The sequence below is a fragment of the Maniola hyperantus genome, chromosome 10 (assembly GCF_902806685.2).
Source record: "Maniola hyperantus chromosome 10, iAphHyp1.2, whole genome shotgun sequence".
In the NCBI taxonomy this organism is placed as follows: Eukaryota; Metazoa; Arthropoda; class Insecta; order Lepidoptera; family Nymphalidae; genus Maniola; species Maniola hyperantus.
In genome coordinates this window covers 2974342-2990653 of record NC_048545.1, presented here as the reverse complement: position 1 = coordinate 2990653, position 16312 = coordinate 2974342, and the positions used below count along the sequence as shown (strand labels likewise).

Sequence of the window (16312 nt, the reverse complement as noted above, 5' to 3'; positions counted from 1 at the left end):
TTCATGTAAAAAATGGAAACAAGAGGATTGTTTACAGTTTTTTCTTAGATTTGCTGATTTTTCTATATAAAAATAAAACATAATATTGATTTGTTCGAACAAAACTGTACCTACCTGCAAATATCTGCAAAGTTATTTTTATTAAATACACGAGGTCATCTATATAATATTTTCTCCCTTGTATTTCTTGTATTGTATTTGCTGTAAGTAGATAGTTTTTTAAATCTATAGGTAAGTAATTTGATTTTCTGTGTTCTTTTGTTTCGAATAAATATTACCTATCTTTATTTTATTTGCTATTTTTTTAAATATCTACCTACCTAATTATTTGGTCAAGAGAGAGCTCGCGTGGATTTTAAATTATATAAATAATTATTTCTACTTGTACAAAATTCAATGAGGTAGTTTTATTTTAAAGCTCAACGCATACCTGAATTGAGAAGCGAAACCGAAGTGAAGCTAGTCTATTTTTATAACCACTCAAAATAAGCTTTATTTACTCTGGCATATGTCAAAGTTTACAGTGGTGGTGCGGCCTTTGCGACTCCTCCGTGTTAGTTTCATTATACTCGTACCTACCAATTATAAATGAATGTACTTATGTATGTTGTTATTAAAAAAGATGCTGCGCCTCGGCTTCGCTCTACTCTGCAAATATGCGTTGAACCTCGAACATATGTATAGTTCGTACAAAATGACTCGTTATGCGCCATTTTAACTCTATGGGTCAACGTTTATGTCAAAAGTACGGTTCACCTATAAAATTTAAAATCGTACTATTGACATTAAATTTGACACGAAAAGTTAAAATGGCGTATGAAAAGTTAAATTTTACGCATTATATTATATTGCAGATAAACAAAGACAGTTCAATTTTTTGTTTTTTTTAAAACTATTATATTTATTTAAGAAGTACTAATCAATATGTAATTTTCCAGCCATATTCACACAGTCGAACCGTGGGGCGCGTATCATCGTCATCTCTGGATTCAAGTTCGTAAGACAACAGAGACTCGGTATGAAGACCCGTTGGTTCTGCGGGAGTCACAGCAAATACGGCTGCAAAGCTCACTTGTACCTGAACGATGACAACGAAATCATAACATGCAACAATAATCATAGTCATGAACCGCCTGCAGTGTTATAATATAATTGTGCATTGTCCCATCGATCAAAAAGTTTTATGATCACTGATTCATCGATCGATAGATTTTATTGATCTCTGTCCCTAAGCGGAAAAGTTTTATGATCACTCACCCGTCGACCGATCGATTTACCTATTCTAATATTAATATTTTTCCCATCGATCGAATACAAGTAGGCCTACAAACCCGTCGGTCGTTTAATTTTACGATAAGCTGTTTATTTTTCAAACTCGTAGTCATAAAATATGTTCAAATTCGTAAGGCAATAGAAACTCGGTATGAAGACCCGCTGGTTCTGCGGGAGTCACAGCAAATACGGCTGCAAAGCACACTTGTACCTGAACATGACAACGAAATCATAACATGCAAAAATAATCATGGTCATGAACCGCCTGCAGTGTTATAATTGTGTATCGATCGAAAAGTTTTGTGATGCCTTATCCGTCGGTCGATATCCATATCCCGTCGCTTGTAAATCTTCTATCGATTGATTTATTTAATTATATTTTCATAACCGTTTTCCCATCGATTTAAAATAAGTATGTAATAGGTAGGTATACTACCAACAACTTTTTCAAAAATACAAAACAAAAAACTACCGTCTAACATTCCTAATATGATAAACTTATTTTTAAATATAAGCTATACTTACGTAGTACGTAGATATAAGATAGATAAACAATTACTAGAAAAGTTCCAATCAATCCTAAAGAATAGAAATAAGTTTAACATTTAATAAAAAAAATATTTACTTAAATGTACAACATATAAATTGTCTAAAAATATACGTGTTTCATTTTCTACCTTTTAATAATGGATCCCTATTTTTAATGCCATTAAAATCGTAATTAATTCGTAAAGAGCCTTAACACATTAACCCTACGTACTCGGCCAATGCATTCGACAAACGCGTGGATAGAAGATGTGCTCCGTCGGCCAATAAGATTTCAAAAAATGACGTGATAATTTTTCAAGTCATCTAATAACAATTTAATTGGTCTGCTAAGCACATCTCTCCGCTCCGCTTTGGTTGATACTCCTAGATCGATATCGAAATCCTCGATCCTCTCTTCGATATCCTTTTGACGTTACAAAACATTTTTTTCTCTCATAGATTAGACTCTAGAGAGGCTCTATCTCGAGAGCGTACTTTGACTTTGCTCAGACTAAAGTCACTGTTAAAACGAGACAGCGCTATATCGCTGATATAAATCCATCTCGTTTCAATAAAAACTTATGTCTGAGCAAAGTCAAAGTATGCTTACGTCTCAGCCTTGTACTCTTTGTAACACGAGAGCGCTAAAGGGCGTGGATTTGATTGTCCTGCAGCTCGCTCCAGCAATGCGCGGGACTGCAATTACTTTTATCTACGGCATCATCAATCTATCGTATATCAATTTTTTACAAGAGCAACCGTTGAGTTTCTTGCTGGTTCATGTCGGTAGGGAAGGCATTCCGATCCAGTTGCAGTGTTAGATGCATTTGACTATTCAAAAGAACTTGTAAAATTTATCTGAATAAAATAAATATATTCTATTCTCCCAAGGGGTCCCAAAGTGCTGGAAGCAACCTCGCACCGGAAGACGCAGTGGAGCGGACGGACGATATAAGACGAATCGCAGGGAGCCGCTGGATTCAGGCGGCGGAAGACCGTGGTGTGTGGAAGTCCCTACAAGAGACCTACGTCCAGCAGTGGACGTCTATCGGTTGTTGATGATGATGATGATGATGATGATGATGATGATGATGATGATGATGATGATGATGATGATGATTCTATTCTATTCTAAAAGCCTTTTGGAAGTATGGATGGTTCTTGATGGGAAAACTCATACAAATTCACATTCCTTGTTACAGAAATACTAGTTATGAGAACAGCACTGGGAAACCCGATGTTAAACATAGGCGGTTATAAATTCTACAAACACTGTGAGTCAGGGAACGGTACAAAGATCCGATGGTTATGTGGTAAGAAGAGATGCCAAGCGTTCTATCTTACCATTGAGAACCGGGTCATCAAGTACAGCCGGGATCATAATCACTGATCCACCAATACGGTATTTGACAACTAGTCAAATCAGTAACTTTTTATCAAACGTCAAAACGCGCGCTTAGAATGCGAGATTCGCATTTGACGTGCTTTTTTTAGTTTAATCGATAATTTAAAACGGTTATTACACTTAAAACCAACAAAGGACGTGGATTTTACGTATTTTGGAAGACCCTCTATTTAATAATCACTGAGAAATAATTTATTTTTGATGTAGTCAAATACCCAATACATGAGGATATTTTTATTTTATTTATTAATACTTTATTGCACACAACACAAGTAAACAAAATAAAAACACAAGGATCTTAATCTAATAGCCGTAGCATGCAAAGGCGGCCTTATTATCGCTAAAGCGATCTCTTCCAGGCAATCTTTGACGAAAGGAATCACGAAAGCATGGGTTGGTGCGGCAGCCGAAAATGGCCCTAGGTATATTATATTATTATAAATTAGACTACATACACAGTACATACTAATAATACACAAATATATATAAATATATATACCTATATACATATTTCTAAAATATACTACATAATGCTGTTTACATAGATAAATAATAGTTCTTCAAACGATTTTTGAAGGTTAGAATATCATGAGGAACTCCGAAGTTAACCTTAGGTTATAAGTTCTACTAAGAGATATAAATAAATTCTCCAAACTTGAGAACCAGATATCTTAGGATGCACGCTATATCTGTGCCCGTCACAATCGGTTAAACGGATGGGCCATTAAAAGGTACAGAGAGATAGACTGACAGACAAACACTTTCAACTACTAACGATTAACATTAGGTACTGGAATGTTACGTTATTTTTAGATTAATTAGCTTGCCATCCTCACAAACGTTTAAAGGATGGCTGGTGACGGTCTGTTAATTATTTGTAAGCTATTTCGAACAATAAAAATAAATAAAAAGTAAATTAAAATAATTATAGATTACTCTTCTAGGCTAGGGACAAATCTAGCGGAAAATCTGCGTGCGGAAATCCGAATCCGTGCGCGGAAATTCCGCATCGACTCTGTGATGTTGGTACAAGAGTGACAGAATTGCACTTATAATATAAAAATATTTTGTTACTTTAATAAAGCACATTGTAAAATGAAATGGTTTTTTTGATCGTCATTATCATGATCAACCCAACGCCTGTTCACTACAGAGCACGGGTCTCCTCTCAGCGTGAGAAGGGTTTTGGCCATAGTCTACCACGCTGGCCATGGGCGGATTTGTAGACTTTACACACCTTTGAAAACATTATGGAGAACTTTCAGGTATGCAGGTTTCCTCACGATGTTTTCCTTCACCGTTAAAGCAAGTGACATTTTAATTAATTGAATCGCACATAACTCTGAAAAGTTGCAGAGGTGCGTGCCCAGGATCGAATCTCCGACCTCCGACTAGAAGGGGACGTCCTAACCACTAGGCTATCACAGCTAGTAATGTTATATTTTAGAAATATTACATTTTAATTATCGGTAGAAATCTTGTGGAAGGTAACCAAAATCATACAAAAAGTTTTTTTTTTTTTAGAAATCGAAATCACAAGGACGTCACTAGGAACACCAATGTTGACACAAGGGAGTCACAAGTTCTACATACAAAACCAGACAGCCAAAGGCGCGAAGATCCGATGGCTGTGCGGGAAGAAGAGATGCAAAGCGTTCTTCCTCACTGTCGAGAACCAGATCATCAAGTTCAACCAGGATCACAATCATTGATTCATGTCATCTACAGTTTACACTGATATTGGCACCGATTCCGTTGTCTTTCTCTAGACTAAAATTAGAGTATCTGCATCCTTTTCTTTTTAACAATGCTAAAAAGAGACAGAACATGAACTTTACATTTAGCGACTCTAAATTTTAGTGCACGCTACAAATTTAAACAGTAGGCTCGCGACTGTGCGCTAAAATCACGGGTTTTTTACCATCTAAAAATTAAATTTAAAACTGTCAAACTGCGTCTGTCCTTTTCATATTACAATAGTAAGAAGAGGATGCGAATACTCTAAAATTAGGTTGTGCTCAGAATCAGTACCAATATAAAGAAGTTAAGTTTGTAAGTTTGGATGTATAGTTGAGCCATTACAAATGTGCGAACTGAATCATATTTTTTTAAAGAATATTAGCCATGTATGCCCCTTTCCTGTCCAACTAAGCGTCAACCTTGTGCTAGAAGTAGGTACGACAATAGTGCAAAGGGCGGGGTTTAAACCGTCGACCTTTTCGGTTTTCAGTCCACTCCTTTACCCGTTGAGCTATTGAGGCTACTCAGGTATTACAAATGTGCGAACTGAATCCTATTATACCTACAGACCTCATGGAACTGGAACCTGATGCTCTGGTTTTGTGTGTAACAGTAAAAGAAAATTGTCTATAGTCGATAACAGGTAATAAAAAGCACCCATACTTTTTACTTTTTTTTTCAACCTGCGTCCGAACGGTCATTCATACTAATATTATAAATGCGAAAGTGTATCTGTCTGTCTGTCTGTCTGTCGGTCTGTCTGTCTGCTAGCCTTTCACGGCCCATCCGTTCAACCGATTTTGACGAAATTTGGTACAGCGATAGCTTTCATCCCGGGGAAGGACATAAGCTACTTTTTATCCCGGAAGATCAAAGAGTTCCCATGGGATTTTTAAAAACCTAAATCCACGCGTACGAAGGCGCGGGCATTAGCTAGTTATCGATAAAGTTTTGTCTACCTTAACGGGTCAGACACGACAGACGGACAGACAACGAAGTGATCCTATAGGGATTCCTTTTTATCGCTGGATCTCCAGAGGAACCCCAAAAAAAGATAGCTACATTAATTTCACATTAATTTCAGATGCCGAACCCTCTTTCGATACGTCATCAAAAGGTGGTACCGTGATAGTCTTGAACGGTTACAGATTCAGCATCCACCGGGTCGTGGGATATAAGACACGCTGGCACTGCGCCAGTCACAAGAGCCGTGGATGCAAGGCGTATATCTATACAATAGATCGGGAGATAGTCAAATGTGTCAACGAACATTACCATGAAAAACCGAAGAAGGTGTTTAACAATAGGGATGATGACTCTTCAAAATCAAAATTAGAGTAAAATTATTATAAATAACGGAGACGAGAATATTATGATGACGAGACGTGGCCATAGTTGTGACAACGCAAATAAATCGGTTGCGATTGTTAAGCAACGTTGATGGGTGACCGACTTTCGGTCCAAGTTTGGCTGTTTGGTCTCTTCCGTACCTCGGAGAGTTGGTGCGTTAAGCTGACGACGTGATGGTCATTATTGCATACATATTGGTACTATTTAAAGTGTGTTTCTGTTTATGTAATTTACCTTCCAAGTTTGAGTAGCTATTCAATTTTAAGGCTTTTAAATTAAAAAAATGTTCTGTTAGTACTGTAAGGACAATAGATATAATTTTTGTGCTAATAAATAATCAAAACTGTACTACCCTTATATTTTATTAATCCAACATAATACTTTATCCAAACATTTAACATATTTATTGTACTAAGCATTATTAAATTTCGATGTGTTGTTTGTTTGATTTCAATAGTTTTCCTCTTAAAAACTTTGAAGAATAATATTTTCAGGGCAGAATACTTAATTTAAGAATAAAAATTTAAAGCTGAGAGAACCGTATTAAAGCGTTGTTATTTTACAGATCACACATCATCCGCTTTACTAAGATCATATTATTCTGCGTACCCAAGATACGCTGCACAACGTCACTACGACGAACCTTGGGAAGGAGTCAATCACATAATCGTCACACCCGACTTGCCTGTACCCGTACAAGCTCTAGATATGAAGTATCTACCGCAAGGAATCATAAAAACTGAAGAACAAAAACCAAAACTTTGCAGAACGCGAGCCGTTAAAAGGCCAGATACCCCTGAACCATTAGATTCATGTGGATGCAATCACAATTGCGTTGACAAACTAAACGGTGAAGCGCAAAAGGAATTGTTCAACGAATTCTGGAGTTTACGAGACAGACAGATTCAAAGGGACTATTTGGTAGATAGAGTGAAATTCGAAGAACCTAAGAAGAGCCTTGTAAATGATTCGAGAAAGAAATTCAGTCTAACTTACACATTCGTGTACCGTAACCACGAATACAATGTATGTAGGATGGTATTTCTGCATACTTTGAATGTTACAGAGAAATTGATAAGATATGCGTTATTGAACAAGGATAGGGATGTAAACTTGCCATGTCCTGAAGAGGCTTGTTTTAATACTACCCCTAGAGGTGGTACAGTCATAGTCCACGAAGGTTATAGATTTAGTCGCCACCACGTTACAGATTCAAAGACTCGATGGCACTGCGCCACGCACAAGGGGAAAGGATGTAGGGCCTACATTTATACTGTTGATACTCAAATTGTTAGAGTCAGTAATGATCATAATCATGGTCTTCCTAAGACTTCAATCTAGTAATTTTACACTGATTCCCCAACACACTGATAAGCGGTGAATGCCCAGTGGTCAAGACTTCGGCCTCATATTTGGGTGGTCCGGGGTTCGATTATGGACACGCATCTCTAGCTTTACGGAGCCATGTGCTATAAACAATTAAATTTCACTTGCTTTGACGGTGAAGGAAAACATCGTGAGGAATCTGCTTACCTGAGACTTGTGAGCTCTCCATAAAGGTATGTGAAGTCTGCCAATCCACTTGGCCAGCGTGATGGTCTATGGCCTAAAAATTTCCAATTCTGAAAGGAGACCCGTGCTCAGAATTGGGCCGGCGATGATGGGTTGAGAATTGAGATGATGGTGATGAAGGCATTAGAAAAGTGGCCCACTGTCTACAGATGTCAGTTACACATTCACGAAATCTCTTTTGTTGGGTTCAAATCTGTTTTGTTAGGTTTTTATAGTCATATTAACATCATGTTTAACTAGGTATATTTTGGTTTTTATAAGAATTATTTTACGAATAATCACTGTTTTATTATAATAATCAATTTTATTTGGGGCCAAGAAATATTCTTTGCAAACTGCATATTATGTTAAGTTTAGATTAACAATTCGTTCACACGCGTGTGAACTTTGTTTCTGTTCACGCGTGTACATGCACACTGCGTCAGTGTATGTGTGGATGTTTGTATGTGTGTGTTAGAGCCAGACACTAGATTTACTCCTCTGTGGTTAGAGCGGTCAGTCGTGAGCACGCGCACTCACACACATACATATATATGAATGACGATAGTACATACATGCAAACAAGAGACACGCGCGTGAGTTGAAACAACTTTTTGTTTCTAGCAACTGCCATTTTTATAAGAATTTATTGTTATATTTTGTTATATCGATCGTTCGTATAAATCATAAATTCAAAAATTATAATAAATTAAATCTATATTAGAAAATTAGCCTATATTAGAATTTCTGATATCTAAGGTTAATAACAAAATTGCTAGATGATTCTATTGTCCATTGTATTTATTTATAAGAATTTTAAACAGTTAATACTTATACTAAAATCATGTTTAGTTATCTAAGTAATTATAAGTACCTAAATTAAGAATGTATCCAAATAAGACGTTGTCTGTTCATGAACATGCATAATAAATAGGTAAATAATAATTAAGGAAGTACATACTACACACTTTTAAATAAATAGTTAATTATAATTACTTATTGCTTAGCAAGTTAAAAATCCTTGACTTCCTTTTAACTGAAGCATAATAAAGTTATTAAATTATATGATACCGATTGTTATTCGAACCGTCACAATAAGTTCAGGCCTTTTTTTAGATTAAAAATAAATAAAAATACATATAGAAAATAAATAATAGTTTTGGTAGTAGTAAATAAACCACTTTTTAACTTTTACTGTGCGAAACAACTTGTTTCTCCCTTCAGTCTATGTATCTTAATTTATTTTAGATCTGTCAATTTAATTAAGAATTGTGTACATCAGAATTAACCACACTTTTTGAAAGCCAATAGTTCAATTTCACAAGTAAATAGAAATGTGGTATTGATAATAATTATTTACTTCAACTTATAACTAAAGCTACGAGGGTTCCAAACGCGCACTAGTCTAAGAACAAGCCAACTTCTGTTATTAATAGAAACAACGCTTATTTCCAGCACCATTTTTCGACGTGTCGCTCCGAGGTTATCCTGTGCTAGTTTGGGAAGGCTATAGATTCGGGAGGCAACGCCAGATGGGTCCGAATAAAACACGATGGGTGTGCGGACGACACTCCTCGCCCACCTGCTGCACAGCCTACATACATACCGTAGATGATAAGATTGTAGTGTCCAAGAATATACATAACCACGAGAAACCAAAGAAGACGACTACTGGTCGACGCTTGTCCCCTCCCAGAGACTGGAGTATAGTGGAGTGTAGTCTTGCTGATAACCACCTAGACGATTGAAATTTGTAGGTATCAGTACTGAAAAATGCGATGGAGAGAGCTATGCTTGGAGTTTCTCTACGTGATCAAATCAGAAATGAGAAGATCCGTAGGAGAACTAGAGTAACCGACATTGCTCAACGGGTTGCGAAGCTGAAGTGGCAATGGGCAGGGCACATAGTTCGTAAAACCGGTAGACGTTGGGGTCCCAAGGTGCTGGAACGGCGACCTCGCACCGGAAGACGCAGTGTTGGAAGACCTCCCACTAGGTGGATGGACGACATTAGACGAGTCGCAGGGAGCCGCTGGGTTCAGGCGGCGCAAGACCGTGGCGTGTGGAAGTCCCTACAAGAGACCTATGTCCAGCTGTGGACGTCTATCGGTTGATAATGATGATGAGTACCTACTGAAAAATAGCATGGAGGAGACTCAAAGGACGCTGTCACCGCCGTTATGTCAAAGTAAATAAAGCTTAGTTTGAGTTGTTATCAAAAAACACGCTATACCTGCCTACTGACTCTACTGAACTCAGTGTCTAATATTGAATGATAGCCACCAAGCTCGTTTGACATTTATTTTTAACTAGCTGATGCCCGTGACTTCGTACGCGTGGATTTAGGTTTTAAAAATCCCATGGGAACTCTTTGATTTTCCGGGATAAAAAGTAGCCTATGCCACTCTCCAGGTCTTCAACTATACCCATGCAAAAAATCACGTCGATCCGTTGCTCCGTTAGGATGTGATTGAAAGACAAACCAACAAACAAACAGTTTTAATTTAATGTTTTTTTTAGATTTAAGTTTATTAATAGTTTATTTGTTAACCATTGATAATAAAATTTAATAAAAGTTACAAACAAACACACTTTTGCATTTATAATGGGGGTAGTGATCAATTGAAGGTTTTCTACAAAAGTTATTTTAATGTCACTCAGTGAAGCAGTAATCATGTAGACCGAACCAATATCAAAATATGAGCTCGGTGGCTATCATTCAGTGTTAGACACTGATTAGCGAGCGAATCCCTCCACTTGACTCGCGGACTTTACTCGGCGGGTGTGTGTTGCGATTTAGTAATTAAATTGTGTGTTTGAATAATTTATTTCCTACGTGAGTGAGCGTTGCGCTTTAGAGACAAAATGTGTGTGTGTAAATAATTTATTTCCTATGATATATCCTATCGATTAGCTTTAAAGTTACTTAAATACTGTTTTAAAGTATGAATCGTGTCTGCTATTTAAAAAATCATTAAATGAAGTTTTTCTTTTCTGTGAAACTCCATGATTCCTAAACACTTCCTAAATCTGGTCTCAACTACATAACTCTATGACTAAAACCCTGTATTGTCAAGAACCAATATAAGTACACTTCCGTCAAAGGTAAACGAGTGGCTAAGTTTGAAGAATATTATAAGTAGATACCGGCGGGGTGATTACGTATCTCGCGACAGGCTTGCGACAGGCATAAATCTCGCGATCATTGCTGTCAACCTTCCGGCTAGAGAGAGACAGCAATAGCCACAAAGCAAAATAAAAGAAGAAGAAGAGAGACAGCAAATGAACTGTCGGTTCGCTACTGTCGCGTTGCTGTCGCTACTGCAACATTTTACGTAATCACCCCGCGGTGATCTTGTCACATTCACATCAATGATCTAACGTGACCTTGATTAATTTTATTAGATACCTACTAGAATTAGGTTTTTAAAAATCCCGTGGGAACTCTTTTATTTTCCGGAATAATGTCACTCTCCAGGTCTTTATCTATACCCATGCAAAAAATTACGTCAATCCGTTGCACCGCGTTGCGACGTGATTGAAGGATAAACCAACAAACAAACCACTTTCGCATTTATAATAAGGGTACTGAGATTCTGATGAGGGTACTGATAGTTATCACCTGCCAAATAAAATTATACAAGTTTCCAAATTACTTCTCAGTACTAACTAGTTGTTTTCCTTTCAGAATCGTTCATCGACTCCTCCAACAACGGTCGCCCGATCATCGTGTTAGAGGGCTTCAGGTTCAGCAAGCACCGCCTCTCCGGAATCAAAACCCGCTGGCACTGCTCCAGCCACAACCGTAGAGGATGCAGAGCTTTCATTTACACGATCGATTCGGACATTGTTAAAATCAAAAACGAGCACAACCATGAAATACCGAAGAAAACTCGGGAACTTTACGCTAAATTTGGAATCAACGGTTGAAGGATTGGACTGAATTCTAAAAGGTTGCCGGTTCAAACCCCACCCGTTGCCCTATTGTCGTACCTTCTCCTAGCACAAGCTTTACGCTTAGTTGGAGGGGAAAGGGGAATATTAGTCATCATGATGAACTTGGCTAATATTCTTTTTTTTTAAAGTTTAACTTTTAGCCGCATTAGGATGGATAAAAACTCAATGTCGCGTCAACGGCATGCTAATTTTATCAACTTTTAAAATTTGTTCCTTACTGGAATTTATTAAGGTTAAATTTTAACGGAAGTGTCAATACATTAATAGTTTTAAGTTTTCACTTCGTTGTCACTGACCGCCAATTTTTAATTAATGATTTTCTTAGGGCCAGCGCACTCCAGCAGAGTAAAGTCAAGCCAAGGCGTGGCGTCTTTCTCGATAACAACTTCAACTAAGACTTATTATTTCGCGATTTAACCACATAATAATATAATGTAAATTAGCGGGTATGTACTTACCATGATTAATCCTACTATCCTACTATAATATTATAAATGTGAAAGTGTGGTTGTTTGGATGTTTGTTACTCAATCACGCAAAAACGGCTGAACGGATTTGGATGAAATTTGGAATGGAGATAGATTATACCCTGGATTAACACATAGGCTACTTTTCATCCCGGAAAATCAATGAGTTCCCGCGGGCTTTAATAAAATGTAAATCCACGCGGAGGAATTTGCGGACATCAGCTTCGTACCTACCTAGTTTCGATATTTCGACCCATTTGCATTCGAGCAACTTGGTCGAAATATCGATAAAATTTAAAATAATCATATTTATCGTGGTACGTACCAGCTATTCACATTATATTGGTTTCTCTTACGTGCGCGTGCTTTGAATCTCTTCCATGTTATGTTTTCAGTCTATTAATTTTAACCGTATGTCAATATCCATAAAGTTGAGTATAAGTTGTTATAAAAATACTCAATTCCACTCCGTCTATGCCTGTATGCGCTGGTCTTTAGACCACAAGCTTATTTTGAAATGTTTGGTGATGGTATTGAGTGCTTTCCCTGCATGTGTAGTAGTGGGAGAGCAACCGATACATAGCTCATCATGTACCATATTTGTTTTGTCATCGGATCATAGCAAAATATGTTTATTTGTTTATACCTATATTGTTATACGTATCATACATATGTTATTTATTGTTGCGGGACAAAAATTGATAAGTTATTTTTTTTACTCGATATTCATAATGATGTATAAACTTGTATTGTAAAAATGGCACCATGATTGTTTGGAACTTTTCTAGGATTTTTAAGGTATTTAAACATGGTTTTTCTCTTACAGGAAACACCATGGAAGAATTTGTCAAGAAACAAGAATTACAGGCCATTCAACATGAAAATAATATGAAAATAATAATGAACCAATTATTAAAATAATATTCTACTGATAGACAGTATTACTTGTATACCACAACTACAACCTAAAAAGCTACCCTAGGGTGTATACTGTATACTCGGAAAGCCGCGTCCAATATACCTAATTTGTTTCTGCCTTTATCCAAGTTACACTACAGTAGGTTTTGTCACTAACGTCATTATTCCACTCCAGGCGCAGTGTTCGCCATCGGCCGTCGAGGAGCCCGCACGATCCTGCTGAACGGGTATAAATTCCTCAAGCAGCGCAGCAATGGAGCCAAGTGCAGGTGGTGGTGCGGAACCCACAGCGGTCGTGGGTGCAAAGCCGTCATCTTCACAGTCAACGATCTGATCATCAGATGCAACGCCGATCATAACCATGAGCCACCAGCGCCGGGGTCTTTGCCTTGGCCTTCACAGGTACAAAGCGGGGTGGCAGTATCGTATGATGGTAGCAAGACTGAACGTTTTTAACATACTAAGTCCCATCAAGATGTACTGCAGCACCCATAGCGGTCGCGGCTGCAAGACCGTCACCGACCAGATCAAGATGACTTCATGAAACGCTATCATAACCATGAGCCGCCAGCGCCGGGGTCTTTGCCTTGGCCTTCACAGGTACAAAGCGGGGTGGCAGTATCGTATGATGGTAGCAAGACTGAACGTTTTTAACATACTAAGCTCCATCAAGATGTGCTGCAGCACCCATAGCGGTCGCGGCTGCAAGGCCCTCATCTTCACAGTCAGCGACCAGATCAAGATCACTTCATGAAACGCCATCATAACCATAAGTACCATCTATACCAGAATCCTTCACTTGGTCTGGACAGATGCAGTGACTAACGACATGATGCAGCAAAATAGTTTGCAAGACGCTAAACGCCACCAAGATTAATATAAAGTGAGCTTTATATAAGCATTTCAGTGGACATGTAATTTAGTTGTGAACTATGGATATTTGTACACTCAGAAAAATAACTAAATTAAGTACGGTGTTCATAATACCAACCCTAGTGGTGCCTATTACTAAGATTCAGTGTTTAACCGCCGATTCCCGGGCCCGTGCTGTTCCTTGTACGTGACGTGATGTCACTCTAGTCATTAATGTTACACCAGACACTTCATAAATCCCACCCACCCAACCTCCAAACCCCACCACCGCGCCGGGCCCAGTCCGTGTCCCATCCGGCACGGACTCGGTTCTGTGTAACATGAATTCGTTCATACAACGTATGCTACAGATCTGCCTCGTTCATGTTACGTGAATCAGCCTTAATGGAGTCATTTCTGTCTTCTGTCAATTGCTTTAAGAAGTTAGTCTCTACGATTTCAACATTAGGCTGCCTGTCCACTGGTGCGGAGCTAGATAGCGGAGCGGAGCTAGAAAGTGATGCGGGGCGGAGTTGCGGACTGTATCTGTTGATTGGCGCTAGGTAGCGGAGCTGAGCGAGAAAGTAATGCGGAGCAGAGTTGCGAGCACGCGACGATTCATTTGAGCTACTGGCGGTGGGCAATTGGTCTAGTACTACGCGAAATATTCGCTCCCCGCTTCGCTTCTTCGCTCCGCTTCCCCGCTCCGTTTTAAAATGTATGCTTTTTTAAAACTAGTCTGCAAATCCTTATCCACTGAAGCGAAGCGGGAGTTTTATGCAGTTTTATTTGTTAATATTTGCACAGCTCCGCTCCGCTCCATTTTTCTCCACACCAGTGGAAAGGCAGCCTTATACTCAAGGTTAGAACTGACAGACAGAACAAAGCATTTATAGAATTTTATAGAGCAGCTCTTATTTTGTATTAACATATACCTAAATATGTAAACTAACATTAGTAACTCTTATTATTAATTAAATGGTCTGATAAAAAAACAAAATGAGATTGCCCGTTATTTTCTCTTAACAATTAAATAATTATATATTCAACTAGATGATGCCCGCGACGTCACCCGCATGGATTTAGGCTTTTAAAATTCCCGTGGGAACTCTTTAATTTTTCGGGATAAAAAGTGACCTATGTCCTTCCCCCGGATGCAAGCTATCTCTGTACCAAATTTCGTCAAAATCGGTTGAACGGATGGGCCGTGAACAGCTAGCAGAGACAGACAGACAGACATACAGGATTACTTAATTTATTTCTGACATACTCGTAAGTAAACACAAAATAGCAAAAATTTATTTTAGATTATTACATTACTAACTAGGTACTTATTAACAGATTTATATGAGAGATTTACATCTGTCTCGTTTTAACTCTGTCTTAAGTCGAAGCAAAGTCAGAATGCGCTCTATAGATTTCAGCCTTACAGCGATCACGCAATCGTCCGATCTGAATCCGTGTAAATACGGATATAAAATAAATCTACGACATATGTCATACGCTATCATACAAAACAAAAAGGAACGTACTTTCCAGGACTCGGATCGGATGAGTGCGTAACCGCCGTAGACTGCATCGTCACGGGATCGCAATCAAGGGCACTTGTCATTAAAAAAAAATCATCCCTGGCAAGTCACGGTTCTATAAATACTCTAGATTGTTAGTATCAGAAGCTAACAGTGGTCTCCTTTTCAGATCGTCCATCCTTCTTCACGTCAAAGATCGGTGCGAGAATAATGAAGCTACGTGGTTATTGGTACACGAGACATTCCGTCTGCTCCTCCAGGGTCAAATGGTTGTGCGCCGAAAGCCGCCACAAGCAATGCCACGCTATTGTAGTAACCATCGGTCCCATGACTGTCGACCGACAAAACAAACACACACACCCACCCCTATTAAACGCGTCCCGACAAACAGATTTTGATTTTCTCCAGCTTTTAGATAGTAAAGATCGATTGATGTAACCTTAAGATTGTATTAGTTATGAAATAAATTGTATAATAAGAAATGGATGTCTTTTTATGAACGCCACTGTCATAGTAGCGTCAATTTATTGTTGCTTCATCATTGAATAAAATTTTCATAGATGACTCTGAATAATACAACTAAATACGAAAAGTAATTTTTGATGGTTGTTTTCCCGAAGCGAAATGATTTTGTCGTGGTATTACAATCGATTTATAAATATAAAAAAATATTAGAGTCAAAAATGTCAAAGAACAAAGGCGAGCTTCAAACAAAATTTTACCTTGAATGCGTCTATGTAGGA

The 16312-nt window shown here is 38.1% G+C and overlaps 1 protein-coding gene and 1 long non-coding RNA gene across 2 annotated transcripts; both read left to right on the top strand.

Annotated features, from left to right (window-relative positions):
* Nucleotides 1-931: 931 nt before the first annotated feature.
* Nucleotides 932-15695, top strand: pre-mod(mdg4)-G (the record flags this gene model as incomplete). Its single annotated transcript, XM_069501452.1, has 8 exons — nt 932-1144; nt 2692-2800; nt 3003-3113; nt 4730-4872; nt 5579-5588; nt 6030-6282; nt 6910-7591; nt 13351-15695. Coding segments are annotated over 8 exons (1815 nt in total), but the record flags the coding sequence as incomplete, so codon positions are not given.
* On the top strand, nt 9306-11923 carry LOC138402842 (uncharacterized). Its single transcript, XR_011237185.1, has 2 exons — nt 9306-9599; nt 11535-11923. It is a non-coding gene; the product is annotated as an uncharacterized lncRNA (long non-coding RNA).
* Nucleotides 15696-16312: the final 617 nt, after the last annotated feature.